General features: G+C 36.1%; 1 protein-coding gene across 2 annotated transcripts in view; it reads left to right on the top strand.

Moving 5' to 3' along the window:
* The first annotated feature begins 272 nt into the window (after positions 1-272).
* Positions 273-19,488, top strand: part of atp6v1h (ATPase H+ transporting V1 subunit H) — a 57,117-nt gene continuing 37,901 nt past the window's right edge. For both annotated transcript variants that reach the window (XM_055201983.2, XM_055201982.2), the window contains exons 1-6: positions 273-404; positions 944-1,084; positions 7,778-7,877; positions 8,076-8,165; positions 10,459-10,572; positions 15,502-15,606. In XM_055201983.2, coding sequence (XP_055057958.1) covers positions 981-1,084; positions 7,778-7,877; positions 8,076-8,165; positions 10,459-10,572; positions 15,502-15,606 — 513 coding nt within the window. In that variant the 5' untranslated portion in view covers positions 273-404; positions 944-980. The remainder of the gene's footprint in view (positions 405-943; positions 1,085-7,777; positions 7,878-8,075; positions 8,166-10,458; positions 10,573-15,501; positions 15,607-19,488) is intronic.

The following is a 19,488-nucleotide window of genomic DNA, read 5'->3' as shown; positions in this document are numbered from 1 at the left end:
TTAAAGACAGGATGTATTTCGTGCCTTATATTTGTGTATAGCCGTGAGGTTATGGCATAAAAATTTTAATGTGCAGAATATACCTATGTTTTTACAACAACTTTACTAATCAAATTGCCTATTCTAATAGTTTGGACATCTCCAAATAGCTGTTTGTGACAATATGATATCTAACACCTTATTTTATGATATCTAACTCCTTAAAATTAATGGTTCACGCTCAAAAACTATTTAAAGAGTAACTTGATGTGAACTAGCGAATCCTTATGAACTGCTTACTTTACAGTCACCACTGAAAAGGTTTCGCACTTTAAAGGGTTAATTTCTCGGCCCGTTCACATGACAGTATCACGTGATAGTGATCTCGTGACGTCCCTTGCGTTTTGACAGCTTAAAGGCAGCAGGTAAGCAAAGTCAAATGTATGTTGATATTTATGCTAGATGTAATGTTTATTTGGCTTATTAATAATTACCTGTTCACTGTGGTGACACGTTTGAACATTGACAGTCCCACGCGGCGCTTTATATGCAGCTATTTGTTTACATTTGCAAGCGCTCGCTCACTCACCCTGTGTAATATATTTTCATTTGAGGGATGTGTAACAAATATTGCTATATTATGTCTTAACAAATAAGTTAAAACCTCGTGTCAAGACATAATTTTAATACATATCTAAAATAATTTAGCTTTATTTAGCTTTGAAATTGTAGCCTTAGCCTTAGGCTAGCCGAGGATCACTGCGATGCTAAATAACAGTATCGACATAAAATCGGTTTTTTTGCATGTTTCATGTGTCACATTTTTTTTTATCTTTCACTTCAGTATTATTCATTTGTCGTCGAATAGTTAAATTGAAAAGATTTAGCGAGCTAGCTAGAAGATGCTGCTGTGTTTTTCGTAGTTTATGATGGTGACACATCAGTATTTTATTTTATTTTTTAGTTTTAAGGTCTTATTATAGAAGAACTAAGAGCTTAAGATGGATATCCGAGGGGCAGTGGATGCTGCCGTCCCCACAAACATTATTGCAGCCAAAGCTGCAGAGGTCCGAGCAAACAAGGTCAACTGGAAGTCCTACCTCCAGTAAGTACACTTCACATCACTTCTGCTTTTATATTCCTCTTCTGGATCTAAATGAACATCTTAATCTAAAATCATATTACGCCGTTCGTATTATGTTGTCTGCGTTTTAAAACCTAGTGAGCTGCTTAGCTACATACACTTTTGGGGTATCACTGAACTGTTGGAGTTTATGATACCCAAATTTACATTTAGTGGTGTAATTGCTTTCAAAACAGGAACAAGGTCTAAGTCCTTTACGCAAACTGTATGTGTGTCATTGTCTTGTGACAGTTAAGGGGCTTTCACAGTGTGCATGTCTGCCTGATTGAATGGTTTCTGTCTATTATCTTTTTTTGGCAGTGAATGTTTTATAATTTGCAATTTATCATTTTTATAGTTCTCTTTGAATGCCATTAACTGACTAAGCAGACAACATTGTTTATAACCATGAACATTAAAAGTTGGCTTTTCTAACCCACATGCAGAGCTCAATAGATTACTTGAGAATTGTAATCAGTAACTGATTATAAACTACATGGTAACAGTTGTCGTCAGTAACCTAATCCACTAGATTACACATTTTGAGTAATGTTTTCAGAGTACTTTAATTACATTGTAATTACATTTGACCTATATTTTTAATGTCACATAATATATTTAAGTAGGATAATATTGTACTTTGTTGACATACAGTACAAAAAGAGCAAGAAAATATATTCCATTCTTAAACAAGACATGTTTGTAAGTGCATTTGAAATAACACTTTATGTAAACCATGAATAATTGTCATTTCAGCAATGGCATTATTATTTTTATTTTTAAATACAACTGATATAACTTTTTGTTAGTGTTTGCTTATAAAAAACAAACACAAAAAATCCTCAAAAATAAAGTAAATGACACATTATAGCAACATTCCAAAAAAATTGCTATGCTTGAAATTTGATGTTTAAATGATAATTTAGTTATGTTACGTGTGTCTATTATATATTTACATACATAAGTGCATTTTATTGCATTTAATACTACACAACTACAAAAAGCACAATAAGTGTTTTCTAGGGGTGTCCCTGACTAAGGATTTACATATTCGAATCAGAAATGTTGAATCTCTCTATAGTCGACTGATAGTCGAAACATCTGTGTGTTTCTGCATGGGTTGGGAGGGGGACCAGCAAATCTGTAACTTTTTTTTCTTTCACAATCTGCACACAGAAACAACTTTCTGTGACGAAAACTGACGATGCATTTTTATCTTTTTTAGTTAAAATGAATGGCAATGTGTCTAAACATTTGTTAAATGTTTCTTTATAACATTTAGAAGCCACGATGTACAGAACATCACACAAAGATATAACAATAAAGCATTTTGATAACTAAACCTAAAAAAAAAACACAAATGTGATCCTGCCTGGGAAGCCCAGCTACAGTTCAGGGATCTTATTTAATTTTGAGATTTAGCGCTTCAAAGCAGTCATGACCAAAATTGTATTGTTAATTGAAATTAATGATTTTATAGACACTACACTTTATTATTTTGCGCAGAAATACCTGCTTGCTTGATCATTTAACTTTGATCATCTCTGTATTTACTTTAGGTACATAAACACCTGATGATTTTTATATCAGTTGTTTCAGGAATCTCTTCTACCATTTGAAAGTGAACACCAACCATAATATTAAATCACAAGAGAGACAGTCGTGTCAGACATATATAGGTTCTTAATTCGGTGCCGATATTTTTTGTGTCATCACCGAAATTCAGAAACAGCCTGTTTTGTAGCTCAGCTTTTGACCAGATAACCACCCTGTTTTAAAGGGGCAGTGTGTAATTTTTTAGAAGGATCTCTTGACAGAAATGCAATATAATACAGAAAGCTTCATTATCGTGGGTGTATAAAGACCTTTTTAAAATAAATCGTTATGTTTTCATTACCTTAGAATGAGATGTTTTTGTCTACATGCACGAGGGTCCCCTTACGTGGAAGTCGGCATTTTGTGCCACCACGTTTCTTCAGAAGCCCTTAACGGACGAACATTTTTGTCTCCGACAACTGCCCCTTTTAATACATATCTGTTTTTGATGTTTAGTTTGATGAACTCCTAAAATGATTTTAAATATGACACACAGAGCACGTATAGCACATTTGGTTAAACAACAAAAAGCAATCCAATTGTTGTGAAATGGTCTTGGAAATCATTCATACTAACGGCCGACTGGAGATCTTTTTTCAGTAGTTGGTTACCAGTGTAAATGACAGTGAGAGCTGGTGACTGCTCTTCCAAGGGGTGCATATTTAAAGGAACAGTATGTAGGATTGTGACCAAAACTGGTATCGCAATCGCAAAACTTGTGGCTAAAACGGGTACTGCAATCACACAACTGGGGTGTATTCCAGAAAGCAGGGTTAACTTACCATCAGATTAACCCCGAACTTTGGGTTGATCAACCCCAAACTTGCTTACTCGGGGTATGTCGGTTCCAAAACACAGTTTAAGAGTTAGTTCAATCAACTCGCTGAAAGTAACCCAGAGTTAAAGCGCGCTCACGGTAACAACATAAAGGCATTGTCAATGGATCGCAGATTTCACGAGTCACCATGGAAACGTCAGAGAACTTAAAAGTTTTTAAATGAGAAATAACATTATAAACCAATATTTTCTGGCAAAATCAACGTTTTATAATCGGCTTAGAAGTGCTTGATTACAAAACAGATAAAATTAATTAATTAAATAATTAATACGAACCTATTTTACCCCATTTAAGTCCAATATTGTATGTGTCTCAACGAAAATACACACAATATTATTTAAAATAATCTAAAACAATCTAAAATAATTAATATAGTAAAAATAATCATAGATTTTATATATGATTGTAAACATATGAATTATGAATATCTTTTCCCTTGTGAAAAGTAACAAAGGTTTTACTACAGTAAAAAAACATGGTTACAGTAAAACCATGGTAACAACAAAATAACCATGGTTTTCAAAAAACATAGTTAAACGATGGTTAGTGTAGTAAAACCATGGTTCTGCTGATAGTAATCAATGCACAAAAAAAACATGGTTACTACAACTATACACCAATAAAACCATGGTTAATTTCACAAGAGTTGTGGCACATAAAGTGCAAATACGTCATAAGGCTTATTTAAAGTTTTTTTTTTTTAGATATGATTGTATTGTGTAGGCATAAAATGCACTATGATAATATTCACTATATTGTACTTATTTTACTTCTGCTCCTTTGGGTGACCCTGTTTAGTTTTAGGACTTTCCTTGTATGACACTGTGTCACCATCTTTTTAACATTTACTGATAGCTGATAGATTAATGCACCCTCTTTTAATTGTAAAGCTTCCTTACAGTCCTTACATATTTTCAATAATGTTGTGTAATGCTTTTCATTACACTACACTAAGAATGATCATTCATTTGCATTGGACCATTGTGACAGAATTGGAGAATAGAAATGTTACATTAGTGTCAATAGTAACATGTTGTAATATATGTCCTGTATCATCTAATATATGCAAATATCTCAATTTCCCTTTGCTCAAAAATGATAGCTCTGGAGAGCAGCTACAAAAGGTCAATTTTAAAGAAATAAAAGGTGATTTAGAAAAACACCAACTATAGATCAAATGTAGAGAGAGGGCTAAGGATCTGAAGTGCATGTTTAAGAAATAAATATGATACTATGGAATATATATTTATAATTTCATTTCATTGTGTACATGATTCTAACTGATATATAATAGAAAATCTCTGACCACTATGCCATGTCTGTGATTAAATGGTGTTTCACCTAATGAAGTCTGTGCTTCACCTGTGTCACTATGTGGGTCAGTGTTAAATCATGCCTGTGCTTCATGGGTGTCATTCTGTGGGTCAGGTTAGATGCACATGCCTATCAGAGACTGCAGGCAGGGGTAACTGATGGAATTGTGTTTCATACATCCACTGATATTTGGAGATATATTAATAATGAACATAATTAAATGTATAGTATTTAGTCCGAACACAAATATGAATAAATTTTTAATTAAATTTAATTAATAATTAAATTTATAGTAATTAGTCCAATCACAAATATCAATCCATGTTATTAAAAAAAATAGTTTCTTTAAAAAAATTAATATCACACATTTTTTTAAGACAGCAATAAATATTCGCGACTGTAAATGTAATAAAATAAAATAAATGCTTTAACATTGTAATATTATGCAAAATATATGCTTCCACGCCCGCTGTACGCTCGTCATAAGTACACGCATGCGCAGACATCCTCCGAAGCCTCGTTTTATTAACTAAAATGAACTTACCCTGCAACATAACCTGCTCCTGAGCAGGTTATCTTCAGAGAGTCAGTTGCTATGGTTACTTACATAACCCGAAAGTTACCTCCGTTTTTGGAACCGAAAGCAGAGGTTATCCGGTTACTTACTCCTAAACTTACCCGATAAGTCACATAACCAGCTTTCTGGAATACACCCCTGGTGGCCACTACACAAAATGACAACATAAACATCAGGGGCTGCAAATCCACTTTTTAAATGACAATATCCTGGCCATACCACTGTTGTCAGTGATATAAGTATTTGAAATGAAAATGATTCCCTAATGTCTAGTGACATATCAGGGCCATTTTATGATTAATTGAAATACATTTCTTACATACTGTTCCTTTAAAATTTGTGTTTGGAGTGTCATGTGTGTTGCTCGTGTTTTCAAAATATGCGTTTGTTGGGTTATGTGAACCATGTGCATCACGTGTTTTGTCAAAATAAGTTCCTGCTGCACGCAAGACACTCCCTTAACAGTAAACTCTGATTACGCATGAGATTATACGAGTATCTGGCAAACGCGAGCGTCTTTTTATCATAAACCCTTTAGACGCATCTGCAGTAGGCACTTATTTTGACAAAACACATGATGCACATAGGATCACTCGACGCGGCAAACACACATTTTGAAATGAAGAAGCACACACATGACGGGCTACATACATGAACTCCGCATCATGCGCCCTCGAAAAAAGAAGTCACCGGCCGCCGGAGTCTTATCTGTTCTAATAAAACTGGTTTTGTGTAAAATCAGATTGTATTAGAAATAAATGTATAATCTGTGTTAACACACATTTTGTTGTTGGCAATGACAATATTAATTTTGCAGATTCATTACCAGCACTGTTAAATCATTTCCATGATAACCACGAACCAAATAGGTCTATATTGTAATTCCTGCACTGCAAAGGATCTGTTGCAATTCCCATTTATCTCAATGTTAGTTGCTCAGATAGCAAAGAAGTCTCCAATCTGTATTATAGATACAATAGATATAATAAAAGGTTGCACTGCTCAGGCCGTTTTGGAGACGGAAGTCTCGCATTCCAGTAAAAAGAACCAATTCATAAAGACTGATGAGTCTTGGGAGCTGCATGACAACTTGTGCAAAGGCACAGTAGCTATAAAGTGACCTAAAAAAAGCTGTATTGATATTCATATATTATATATATATATATATATATATATATATATATATATATATATATATATATATATATATATATATATATATATATATATATATATATATATATATATATATATATATATATATATATATATATATATATATATATGTATGTTATATATATATATAATTTGATATTAAAAGGGACATATCATGAAAATCTGACCTTTTTCATGTTTGCTATAATTGGGTCTCCAGTGCTTCTATAAACCTAGAAAATGTGAAAAACAACAACACTTAGTTTTGGTAAACCATTCTCTGCAAGCATGTGAGAAAATTACTGATATTACTGTCCCTTAATCTGCATTATCTAACCACGACACTGCCATTTAGTGCAGAGATCAACTCATTTGCATTTTAAAAGACACACCCCAAAACGGCACATTTTTGCTCACACATACCAAGTGGCAATTTTAACATGCTATAATAAATTATCTATATGATATTTTGAGCTAAAACTTTGAATACGTACTCTGGGGACAACAAAGTTTTATTTGGCATCTTAAAAAAAGTCTTGAGAAATGTCCCCTTTAAGAAACCACATTATTGTACAGTTGATGTCAGGTTTGCATGTTGGTTGGAAATATATTTTTTATTGTGATTGTAGCATGGCATTTTTGAGATATTTGTTTTTCCCGTTCAAGAAGATAGGACTTTAGTATTGTATGACTAATATAGCACCCAGGGGTCTTACAATGGCCACCAAGTGGTGTGACTTCCCTAAAGGGTCTTGATTCTTTGCTCGCAGGCGGTTTCCATCTGTCCGCCTGGTCTATATTTTGGTCAGATAAAATCAGTAAAAGTAGTAGAGTAAATACGTCATGGAAACACATGAGCTGAATTCACAATAGTGTGATTCAATACATCACAAAAACAGATTGAAAGCCATAATGATACAGGTATATGATCAATAGCACAATAAAACCCAACTACCCCGAGCCCTCTGATCAAACGTTTTGTTGAGCTCTAAAAACTGACCCTGGACGAGTTAAAAGCAGTCTGAAGGGCCCGAACTCTTATTTTAAATGTTCGAGATAAACCAAACAATAAAACAAAGGGAATAAGAACAAATGTGTTTCATTAAAAGAACCTGGATGTTCGGTGCATTTTGTTCGATTGCTTTTTACTTCGTCTGTCTTCCTTTAGTCATTAATGGCTTTCATTGCCTTTCAGAGGCCAGATGATCTCAGCTGAGGACTGTGAGTTCATTACGAAGTTTGAAGTTGCGAGGTCTGAGGAAAAGCAAGCAATTCTGACAAAAGAAGGACATCAGGTTATTATTTTCTGGAGTGGTTTTGCATTACCTATTCAGTTTAGTTTTGTTCTTTGAATGTAATTTATCAGTAAATGATCTCAATTGAACACAGTTGGGCACACAGCCTATACCTTTGTAAAAAAAATAAAGCTCACATTATGTATTGATGTATTGTTATGCAAAGTTAACACATTACTTTAAAATCTTTAATTGTAGTGTGCAAAGACCTTTCTCAACCTCATGGCTCATATTTCCAAGGAGCAAACTGTTCAGTACATCTTGACTTTGATTGATGACACGCTACAGGTAAAACCACAAACCCATGCGCAATTTCATATATGTAAGAAATATAACTATAGCCTGTCCATTTTCCTTTATAGTTTTAGCACTTACATTGACTGTAAAGATTTAAATTGAAGGGTGTTATGCATATAAAGAGTTTGGTTCCAAAACGCAATAAATCCATTTTCTATACCAAGAAAGTGACTAGATGAAAACCACTATTTTCTGTTACAAACTTTCACATAGCATCTTTAGGTTATAAAAACATTTAAAAAATTCAAATCCATAACTTGATTTTCAAAGATTTATTATAAAAACGAATTATTTTTTCCACAAAATGCAGTAAATCCATGACAGTTTTTTTTCTAAGTGCTATAAATCTATTCAATCAATGTATAAATGTGCATTCATCTTTACTATTTTATATTCATTTAGTTGAACAGTTGTACACACTGACTAAAAAAAACATTAATGGCATTAATCAAAACACTAATTTTGTTATATTAATGACACTGTCATTGCTGCGGTTATACTTGACATCGTCGCTTAACATTTTTCACAGCGATCAGCTGTAAAATGTTTTGGTCCTGCTCGATTTTCGTTGACTTTGAGTAAAATAATGTAAAGTTACTCTGGGGTCAATGTGTTAGCATTAGAAGCTTGATGCTGTTTGGAGAACAAGCAATCGTCTCCTGAGTGCCTCTCGTGTAAATTATTAGATGTTGATGGCTTACGTTTCTTTCCCGTCACAGAAAACCAGCACAGGTTTATCAATGCTATTAAAGTATTATTTTGTTTTGCTTGTTGATCACGAAGTACAAAGTAGATGAGGAAAACAAGAACTCTGTGTACTCAATGCGCCGCCATTGTTTGCTTACATTGCGTGGAATGGTGCGCTGTAATTTATGGAGCGGATTTATTGCATTCTGTAGAAAAAGAGGAGTGACGTTTATCGCGTTTTGGGAAAAAAGGGAGAAAAGATGACAGAATAACATGGCTGATATTGAATTTTGCATAAAATTAAGAATTTACTTTTAAATACTGACCTGATATAATACTGATTTTGGCAGTAACTCATTTTTTTTCAAAAATGGCGTTTATCGCGTTTTGGAACCAAACTCTTCATATAAGTGAATTGGATGGATAGTTATGATTTTTTTTTTTCAAAAATTAACAATGATTATGGTATTTGTCTTTTCTTCTGAAGAACAAAGTGACAGACTTTGTCTTTGTAAACGTTCACAAAGGAAATGAAAGGTCTTCAGGCTGACATTGATTTATAACATCTCTTAGATTCTTCAGAGAAATAGTACATTTTGGTCCAGACACATATTGATACTGTGTAACTTTTCTGTGTATTGCATCAATATTATCTGTTAGACTATGTAAATAGATAGACTTACCTTTCAATTCGTATTACTTTGTGTTCGTCAGTGTCTATATTAAGCATATTTTTCCATGCATATAATTACTTGTTTTATGGTAGCTCATTCAATCTGTGGTTTTGTGATGAGTTTTTTATTCATATGCAGACTAAAACCAAATTAAACAGGCTCATCCTGCCTTTTAAAAAAATGCATTTCATTATATAGAGCCGTCTCACAGGAAATAAAGGAAATGAATTGTCTGACTTACTCTGCATATGTTGTCTTGTCTCTTCAAATGTCCTTAGAAGTAGATATAGGGTTTATGATTTTCTAAATGCAGTGCTACCGGTTACAGCAAATGCTTTAGTGGCAGTGAAACTAAAACGACACTTTATTGTTGCAGATGGTGCTTTGAAGCCATTATTTGTGTTTATAGTTTTCAAAAGATAAATCTGTTTTTAACATCTTTATTTAACCCCAATCAAACACCTAATGGAAAGATGAATAACTACTGTATAAAACACAAAGGATGCTACAGACTTTACTACACATTTAATGTAAATTGTTAAAATGTCTTTTCAAAAGGTCTTCAAGACCTTTTCGTGTCACATGTTCAAAGATTTTGAAGCACTGCTTGCTGAGTGGGTTTTATCTTATTGTTGTGAAGAAAAACAGAATGTACTCTTGGGAGGATTTCAATAGAATATTGATTATTGAATAATGATGGTCCAGGGCACATCTTCTGACATAAAAGTTGCAAAGCTTCTGAGGAAGTCGCATCTGCAAAAATGCATTAGTGTGATGTGGTGTGACTTCTTTTGTTCGTTTGTGGAAAGCCAAAATGAGATAAAGGATTTGTAATATTAATATCAGAAGATGTGGCTTGGACCATCCCGTTTTTTTTTTATTTATACTGGTTTATGTAATGCTTTTTTTCCTTTGCCATTTAGGAAAATCATCAGAGAGTGAATATCTTCTTTGATTATGCTAAGAAAACTAAAAATACAGCCTGGTCATATTTCCTCCCAATGCTGAACCGTCAGGACCTGTTTACTGTTCACATGGTAAGTTGCTTTTAGATGGCCAAACACCTCTTTATTTCTTATTCCACTTTATACTTAAGGCCGGGGTATACCTTTTTTCTGCGTCCACGTACGGCTCGCGCGCGCACACGTCCGCTACACGCGGATGGCCGCGTTCCACACTATACGCAATACAAATGATTTTTTCTTCATATTGTTACTCTACCAGGCCGTCAGGGCAGCACTGATTTGGCAACATTTACAGTACATTAAAACATTAGGATAGGTGAAGAAAAGTAGCCGATCCACCACTGCAAACACAGTTTAGAACAAACAACAAGACAACAAAGAACAGGAATCAAACATTAGGGCAGTGCTTCTCAAATAGTTGGGCGGGACCCCCTGGGGGGGGGGGGGGGGCGGGCTCGAAGCGACACCAGGGGGGGCGCGAGACCCCGGGGAAAATACTTCAGGAAGTGATTTTTTTTGCACTGTCACTTAAAGACATTACACCCCAATCATGCTGATAAGCCGCTTGAGTTTTTATTATTATTTATTGATTATATTTAATTTCATTTTTCAGTATCAAATGGTAAAAAAATATTATACTTTAAATAAGGATTGTTTTTTTTTCAGGCAAATTGATGCATTTTAAGTCTTTTTTGTTACAGACTAAAACAATGTTAATAAAGTTATTCTTTGTTGTAAGTTGATCGATATTTCTATTTTTGTGTTTTCTTTAATGTTAATAAGGATACAATGTTTTGCAGATGTGTCATTTTATAGACAAATTATACTATTTACAGTCGCAGCGGAGAGTTGGGGGGCGCGAAATGTTTACTTCTTCCTAGGGGGGGAGGGGGGGGGGCGTGACAGAAAATAATTGAGAAGCACTGCATTAGGGTAACAAACATGCCCCACAGCTTTCTGTTCTTGGAAGAAGTCAAAATTAAGCATTAGCTTAAGCCAGGACTAGGCCTTAGTTTAATTAGAAAATATAACTCAATTTTACAAACATGCCTTACTAAAAACATTACTCCTGTGCATTTTGAGCCAAAACAAAGAGCACGAATGTATTTTTAAGTAGGGATGCACCGAATCCAGATTTTTTAGGTTCGGCCGAATCCCGAATCCACCGTTTAAGATTCGGCCGAAACCGAATACCGAATCCTACTCGCATCCTTCCATTAACACAGTAAAGCACGAAGTAAACAACGTCCACAGCAGTGTATTTTTCATTTTATTTAATTTTAACTGTACATTATGCCAGCATGACAAGTTGGAAAACTATTTTGACAATTACCATAAGCCTATGCATAATAAAAGCGATGCGTTGCGACACGCTCGTTTTTCCAATAAGCAAGCAGCTCCGCGCTGAAAACTATATTTAACTTTGAGTTAGAAGCTCCGCTCTTCAATGTCACAGTCTTCACACGGCCGGCCAATTACAGTGGAGGAGGGGCGGGACATTACCACAGCAACCAACCGGCTCACAGCTGAAGCATCACTGCGACCAAGCGCTCGGCTGAAAAACAGCTGGCATTTGGCGTCCTCAAGGCGTTTTCAGCCGTGTTTAAAAGTTTTGGTGTGTCCAGACCCTAAGGCTTACCGAAAGAAAAAGCTCATCTCCACGTCAGGACCCGATGTGTGTAATCAACGGCCGCGTGACGTCGACCAGCGTAGCGCAAGCCTAGGGTTCGGTTCGGTGGGAAAAAAATCTAGGATTCGGCCGAACCCGAACCCCGTCAAAAAGCCCAGTATTCGGCCGAATCCGAAACCGAATCCTGGATTCGGTGCATCCCTATTTTTAAGATATGTCAGTGCAGGTTGTTTTTAGTCTGGACAGCTCTTACATTTATTTTAGTCTAGGACTAGTCTAATCCCTGTCCGGGAAACAGCCCCATATTCTCTTAACATTGTTTATGTTATAGTTCCCCCCTTAAAGCAGCGTTTCTCAAAGTGTGGGGCGGGCCCCACTGGTGGGGTATAGGAACATTACACTACATGACAAACGGGAGGGAATTTGGTCATTTTTGTGCCCATCTCTATTAATTCCTTTATTTATTGACCATACCATTAAAAAAACGACACATTTCATCTTGTCAGAATCCATTGGCCATTAAATATATGCTTCTAGATTGTATTACATCTGCCCCTGTGAGAAGCCTTTTTTACTCTGTTGATACTTTTGAAAAGGTTTTTAATCAAGTGAATCTAAACATGGTTTTAAGATTTCTAGAGGAAATAAACATCTTTTCTAGTCTTCCTTTGTTTAATTATACTTTATTCTTGCCTTACTGTGGGTTTACACCAAACGCGAAGTGTGCAACCTCATCGCGTTGCTAGCTCTAGATTACTCACGGGATTTAACTTCGTGTCATGCAAATTTTTGCGCTCAAGTTGAATATTTTCAACTTTGGCAAAGATGCTTTTGAGGCAAATAGCGCGTGTTTTCACAGCAAACGCCCCGCCCATATTGCGTCATTCGCATCGCCCCACGCGAGGACACGTCTGATCGCATCTTTGCATTGACTTTGTATGTAATCTGCTCGCGCAAATCGTTGAACTTGCATATGGTGTAAACCCACAGTTAGAAGCTGGTATGACTTTAAAAAGAAAGAAAGAAAGAAAGAAAAACGACACATTTAAATATATAAGCCTAACCTAAAACAACATCAGACTGAAGAAAATGTCACGCAGAACCAAATTAAATTTGGACTCAACAGTTATACTTTTAAAGCAACACCAAAGAGTTTTTTTACCTTAAAATAACGTTTCCAAAAAAGTTCAGTCGTTCATCCACTCGAAACAGGGTGAATGGCACTTTCACATTCGCTTTGCAGCCCTCTATCGGCCAAAACCGCACTGAAGAAGTTTACAACCGTCGGTCCTGTAGTTTGAGTGAAAACTACAAAAACTTGCTTTACGGCAGACAATCCAATCAGAGCCAGCTATGCTGCAGTATTTACCACAGTGGTCATGGACAATTACGCTTCTAACCTGTAGGGGAAGCAAAGAGCAAAAACTCTTTAGTGTTGCTTTAAAATCTTACAATTATAAAATCAACAGTAGTAAAACTAAAATGGTTCTTAGATGTAAATATCCCTTTAGTAATAATACAACACAATTATATAATTTATTACAAATTATTTAATTGACCCCCCTGGCTAAACAATGAGGACCCCCACTTTCAGAACCTCTGCTCTATATTAGAGCATAATTTGATCTATAACTGTATCCTCTTTTTCACCATATCTCTTTAAAACTTCAAATTGCAAGTTATCAGCAATACCAACGCAGTTACTTTCTATGCAATTTGACTTCAAATGAAGTGAAACTGACATTACCCCTAAAATCACACGCGGCAGCTCGGATAATAAGTCATTATTAAGTCTACGGTTATCGTAGAATAAAAAGATAGTTTTGAATACTGATTTACCTGTTTGCTCAACTGATTTTTCATTTTATTTTATGGATCACGGCTTAAACTAATAGCACTTAATTGCAGTCACAGTTATTGTTATTTTATCCTCACATTTTTAAGGTAAAATGAATTGTACTCCATAACAGTGCCATTGATTAGATTGAGTGATAGATCACCAAAACTGTTTCGGGTGTTCTGCTTATTACAGTCTACATATTACAGATAATAAAATAAATAGTTGTGTATTCTTTCTAAAAGCAATAACCATCTGTGTATCCTTTTTTAATTGTGCACACAATTGGGTTGTAATCAAGTGCCATTACCTTTATAACCTTTTGTTTGAAAGCCCTAATTGATGATGAGTGCATCAATAATTTATCAAAGTGGTCCCCGTGCATAGTTTTGTATGGTCATTCAAATGCTTAATGATTTCCCTGGATACTCTCATTTTGAGGACACCTATTTCACAGGTGGAACAGCATAAAGTCAGACATCACAGTTTAATTACCCTTCAAGCAGCTGGTGTTCAGAGGGCTCAGAGTTGTTCATTGATTCCTCTTGGCACCCCCACCTCGGCTCTTAATAAAACAGTCTGAAGTTCTCTTTTTGAATTACAAGGAGGGTAAATGTCACGTCGTGTGGAAACATCCGCATGGCTCTGAATGCATTCATTACCAGAGCAGACTTTCAGATGTACTGTAGGGAGGAATCACTTCATCTTGACAATAATTTAAGCCCATCCTTCACCAGTTTTAATTGGGCTGAAATGTTCATTCGAACCGCTTAATTTCAGGTTGAATGTTTCAGATGTTTCTAATGCAACAGTCACATTTACTTACCACAGTTAAGACCCTTCATTGACTTTAATTGTCTTTTCGACAGTTACCTTTAATTATTCATGGATGATAAACCAGCCGCAGAATAAAGCTGGGAAGTCTATAAGGCGGAGAGTGTATATTTATAATGAGCTTTTAAATAAATGTCCTGCCCTTCGGAGCCATACTTCCTATTGTGCAATGTTTATGCCTCATTCAAAGCCTGCCAGTTATTTGATTGTTTTGTACATAGATGATCGCATACCTAATTATGTTAACGGTTATTAAGTTGACTCTAAAGCAAGCATGTGTTATTAGTTTTTCCATTGCTATCTGACAGTGGGACTTGGTATTATACTCTAAAATCATATGCTGTCGCTACTGTCATTGTCTGTCACAGCATGAAAATATTTTGTAAGCTGGGATTTAATTTTACTGAAAGCTTTTCAATCCAGACTGAGTTAAATGAGAGGGTGGTTGCATGTTGATTTAAATCAGATGTTGATACTCATATAAACAGATGATTTTTACATTTTTTATTCTACTGATGACATAATATTGATCTGGTAAAAAGCATCTGCCAAAATGGCCAAATATTATCGGCCAGTATTGTTACACAGTATTTCATAATAAAGAAAAAGGAAAGATTGTTGCCAGTTCTTGTGAGTTGTATGAAAGTCACATATAACAGAAATGCATTTTTAAGCACAGCATTTCTTTGTTTCCCCTCAGGCTGCAAGGATCATAGCCAAGCTGGCTGCCTGGGGACGTGACCTGATGGAGGGAAGTGACTTGAACTACTACTTCAACTGGATTAAGACCCAGCTCAGCTCTCAGGTAGGAAACAGATTGGTTTGTTTCAAAAATCACCAGAGCTTTTCGATCCAGCCAATTACGATTTTTAATTAAGATTTTAAATAGGCTTTCAAATGTGGAATACAGAAAAGGATTCTTCCATTTCTTAGCTGGCGTGTTTCATTTTTGAAATGGATCCAAAAGTGCAAGTGCTGTCCTTCTCTGAACTCCATCCCAGGCTGTCGCCCTCATTCATAGAACATAGTGTATCTGCCTCTTCTGTGCCTTGTGATGTAAATTATCCTATGCAATGAAACTTCAAAAGATGCCATATATCTTTTCAATGTTTTCCTCCCTCCTGCTATTCCCTGAAGTGTGAAAGGAAGTGAAAGATAAAATAATTTGTGATGTGTCAGACGAATGACCATTTATTATTTTCTTTTAGATCGAGTCCAATGATATACAGTGAGGAAGATAAGTGTTTGAACACCCTGCTATTTTGCAAGTTCCCCCACTTAGAAATCATGTAGGGGTCTTAAATTGTCATCGTGGGTGAATGTCCACTGTGAGAGACATAATCTAAAAAAAAAATCAAGAAATCACAATGTATTTATTTGTATGATACAGCTGCAGATGAGTGTTTGGACAACTGTCTATCAGCTAGAATTCTGACCCTCAAAGACCTGTTAGTCTTTAAAATGTCCACCTCCACTTATCCTAAATTAGATGCATCTGTTTGAGGTCGTTAGGTGCATAAAGACAACTGTCTACCCCATACAATCAGTAAGAACCAACTACTAAAATGGCCAAAACCAAAGAGCTGTCCAAAGACACTAGAGATGAAATTGTACACCTCCACAAGGCCAGAAAGGGTTACGGGGAAATTGCCAAGCAGCTTGGTGAAAAAAGGTCCACTGTTGGAGCAATCATTAGAAAATGGAAGAAGCTAAACATGACTGGTTAGGTTCCCCATGAAGGAAGGTTCCCCTGCTTAAACCAGCACATGTCCAGGCCCGTCTTAAGTTTGCCAATGAACTTGGATGATCCAGAGGAGTCATGGGAGAAAGTCATGTGGTCAGATGAGACCGAAATATAACTTTTTGGTCATAATTCCAATTACCGTGTTTGGAGAAAGAAGAATGATGAGTACCATCCCAAGAACACCATCCCTACTTTTTCTGCACATGGGACAGGGCGACTGCACTGTATTAAGGAGAGGATGACCGGGGCCATGTGTTGTGAGATTTTGGGAAACAACCTCCTTCCCTCAGTTAGAGTGTTGAAGATGGGTCGAGGCTGGGTCTTCCAACATGACAATGACCCGAAGCACACAGCCAGGATAACCAAGGAGTGGCTCTGTAAGAAGCATATCAAGGTTCTGGCGTGGCCTAGCCAGTCTCCAGACCTAAACCAAACTAAGAATCTTTGGAGGGAGCTCAAACTCCGTGTTTCTCAGCTACAGGCTAGAAATCTGACTCATCTAGAGAAGATTTGTGTGGAGGAGTGGGCCAAAATCCCTCCTGCAGTGTGTGCAAACCTTGTAAAAAACTACAGGAAACGTTAGACTTCTGTAATTGCAAACAAAGGCTACTGTACCAAATATTAACATTGACTTTCTCAGGTGTTCAAATACTTTTTTGCAGCTGTATCATACAAATAAATAAGTTTTAAAAATCATACATTGTGAATATGTCTGTCACGGTGGACATGCACCTACGGTGGCAGTTTCGGACCCCTCCGTGGTTTCTGGGTGGGAGAACTTGCAAGGTAGCGGTGTGTTCGGGTGCTTATTTTCCTCACTGTATTTTGTATTTAGGTGGAAGCCCTTGATACTGAAGAAAGATTAAGTGTGTTAGCAGTTAACTTTCTGCATTTTCTCTTTGTTGTTTTACTTCACCTTGACTGGGCAAGGCAAGTTTCTGAAAACTTTAGTAGTAGCCATGCCAGGTCTTCACTGCACTAGAGTGCTTTACTTAAAGGACAAAACAAGAAGGATGAACAGAGGAGTGCCTAGATCACGATTTCAGCCTGGAATCCTCCTGATCGGTGAATGAGGTGTTTGTGTCCAACCGACCATACACATTAAAGAATTTACTCAACGGCACAGTGGTGTAAAGTGGAGCTGCTTGAGTCATTTACCACCAGCACATGGGAACCAGGGGCTGACCCCCCTTGGGGTGAAACCAACCAGGCTCCATTAGAAACTATAAATGGTTTAACACCGTAATTAAGATGTTTTGTATGTGTTGTGGCAATTATTATTTTTTTGGGGGGCAGTTGGTTTTTGAATTGAAGTGATAGTTCACCCAAAAATGAGGTTACACTTTGTTTTGATACTCCACTTTAGACATTCTACTACCTATAAATAACTTTGCACTTAGATGTCAACTAACTTTCAATAATTTGCAACTATACGTCAACTAATTGTCATTAGAGTATTAGTAGACTGTAAGGGTTAGGGTTAATTAAGAGGTTTGGGTTAGTGGAATAAGTTGACATGCACCTGCAAAGAAACCTGTCTGTTGAGATATCATCGCAATAAAGTGTTAGTAGATATTAAGTAGACAGTTTACTAATTCTCTGAAGATTGGTAGTTGATAGGTGGTTGCGGGGTTACTTGTGGTTGGTGGAGTGTCTGGAGTGGACTATCGAAATAAAGTGTTACCAAAAAGGAAAATTCTTTCATCATCAATGATGATGAGTACACAGTTGGCGGTGCCCACTGACTTGCATAGTATTTGCTTTTCCTACTGTGTAGGTCAATGGGCACCGTCAACTGTTTGGTTACCATCATCTATCAGAATAACTTCTTTTGTGTTTAACAGTATAAAGAAACTCATACAGGTTCAGAACCGCATGAGGGTGAGTAAATTATATTTTTTGAGTGAACTACCACTTTAAAGACCCTATTAAAATTGGAGTCTCACTGTTGGTTTTGAGGCAAGCTATTTTTTATGTCTGCTTCCCCTGGTATGTCCTAAAGGCAAATTTATGGTTTTGACAAACTAAAAGCTATTTTTGCTGAATATTTGCATGTTTTGAATTGTTTTTCGCAATCCTGAATCTGGTTCATTAAAATGCAGAGATTTATGTCAACAATTCAATGCTTTCAGTCTAAGGGTTTAGTAGCCAGCAAGCTGTGCATGGCTTAATCCTCATGAAAACATTAGAAAATAAGAACACAGCGATGCACTTATCAGCAGAATGTATAACCTTTAAAAACAGTATTTCATTGAAAACTGCATTGCCCAGGTTGATTTGATGTTATCGTGAGTGAATAAAACATTACAGGCTGTGTTGCGAAACAGATTCTTTAGAAAAAGAACCTGTATTTCAGTTGCGTTAACAAGGTCATGGGCTTTATCTTCAACTCACAACTCATGGGTTGTGAAATGTTTCCTTGAATTCAGTGTGGGTCGTTTTGGATGAAAAATGTCTACTCAATGTATAAATGTAAAGGTTTAAAACTTGCAATGCCTTATCAAGCATTATAAAGGTGTCTTCCCGTTTATAGACACATATTACTAACACGCTCTTTAAATAATAAAAACAATATTGCGCCATTGACTTTCGACTTTACAGCAGGTTTTAGTTGGTCAATGGCGTAGTCTATTTTAGTTGCCTTAAAGGAATAGTCTACTCATTTTCAATATTAAAATATGTTATTACCTTAACTAAAAATTGTTGATACATCCCTCTATCATCTGTGTGCATGCACGTAAGCGCTGGAGCGCGCTGCGGCGCTTCGATGGCATTTGGCTTGGCCCAGTTCATTCAATGGTACCATTTAGAGATAAAGTTAGAAGTGACCAAACACATCAACGTTTTTCCTATTTAAGACGAGTAGTTATACGAGCAAGTTTGGTGGTACAAAATAAAACATAGCGCTTTTCTAAGCGGATTTAAAAGAGGAACTATATTTTA

Source organism: Misgurnus anguillicaudatus, chromosome 2 (assembly GCF_027580225.2).
Source record: "Misgurnus anguillicaudatus chromosome 2, ASM2758022v2, whole genome shotgun sequence".
NCBI classification, from domain to species: Eukaryota; Metazoa; Chordata; class Actinopteri; order Cypriniformes; family Cobitidae; genus Misgurnus; species Misgurnus anguillicaudatus.
This window is presented reverse-complemented; position numbering and strand designations above follow the sequence as displayed.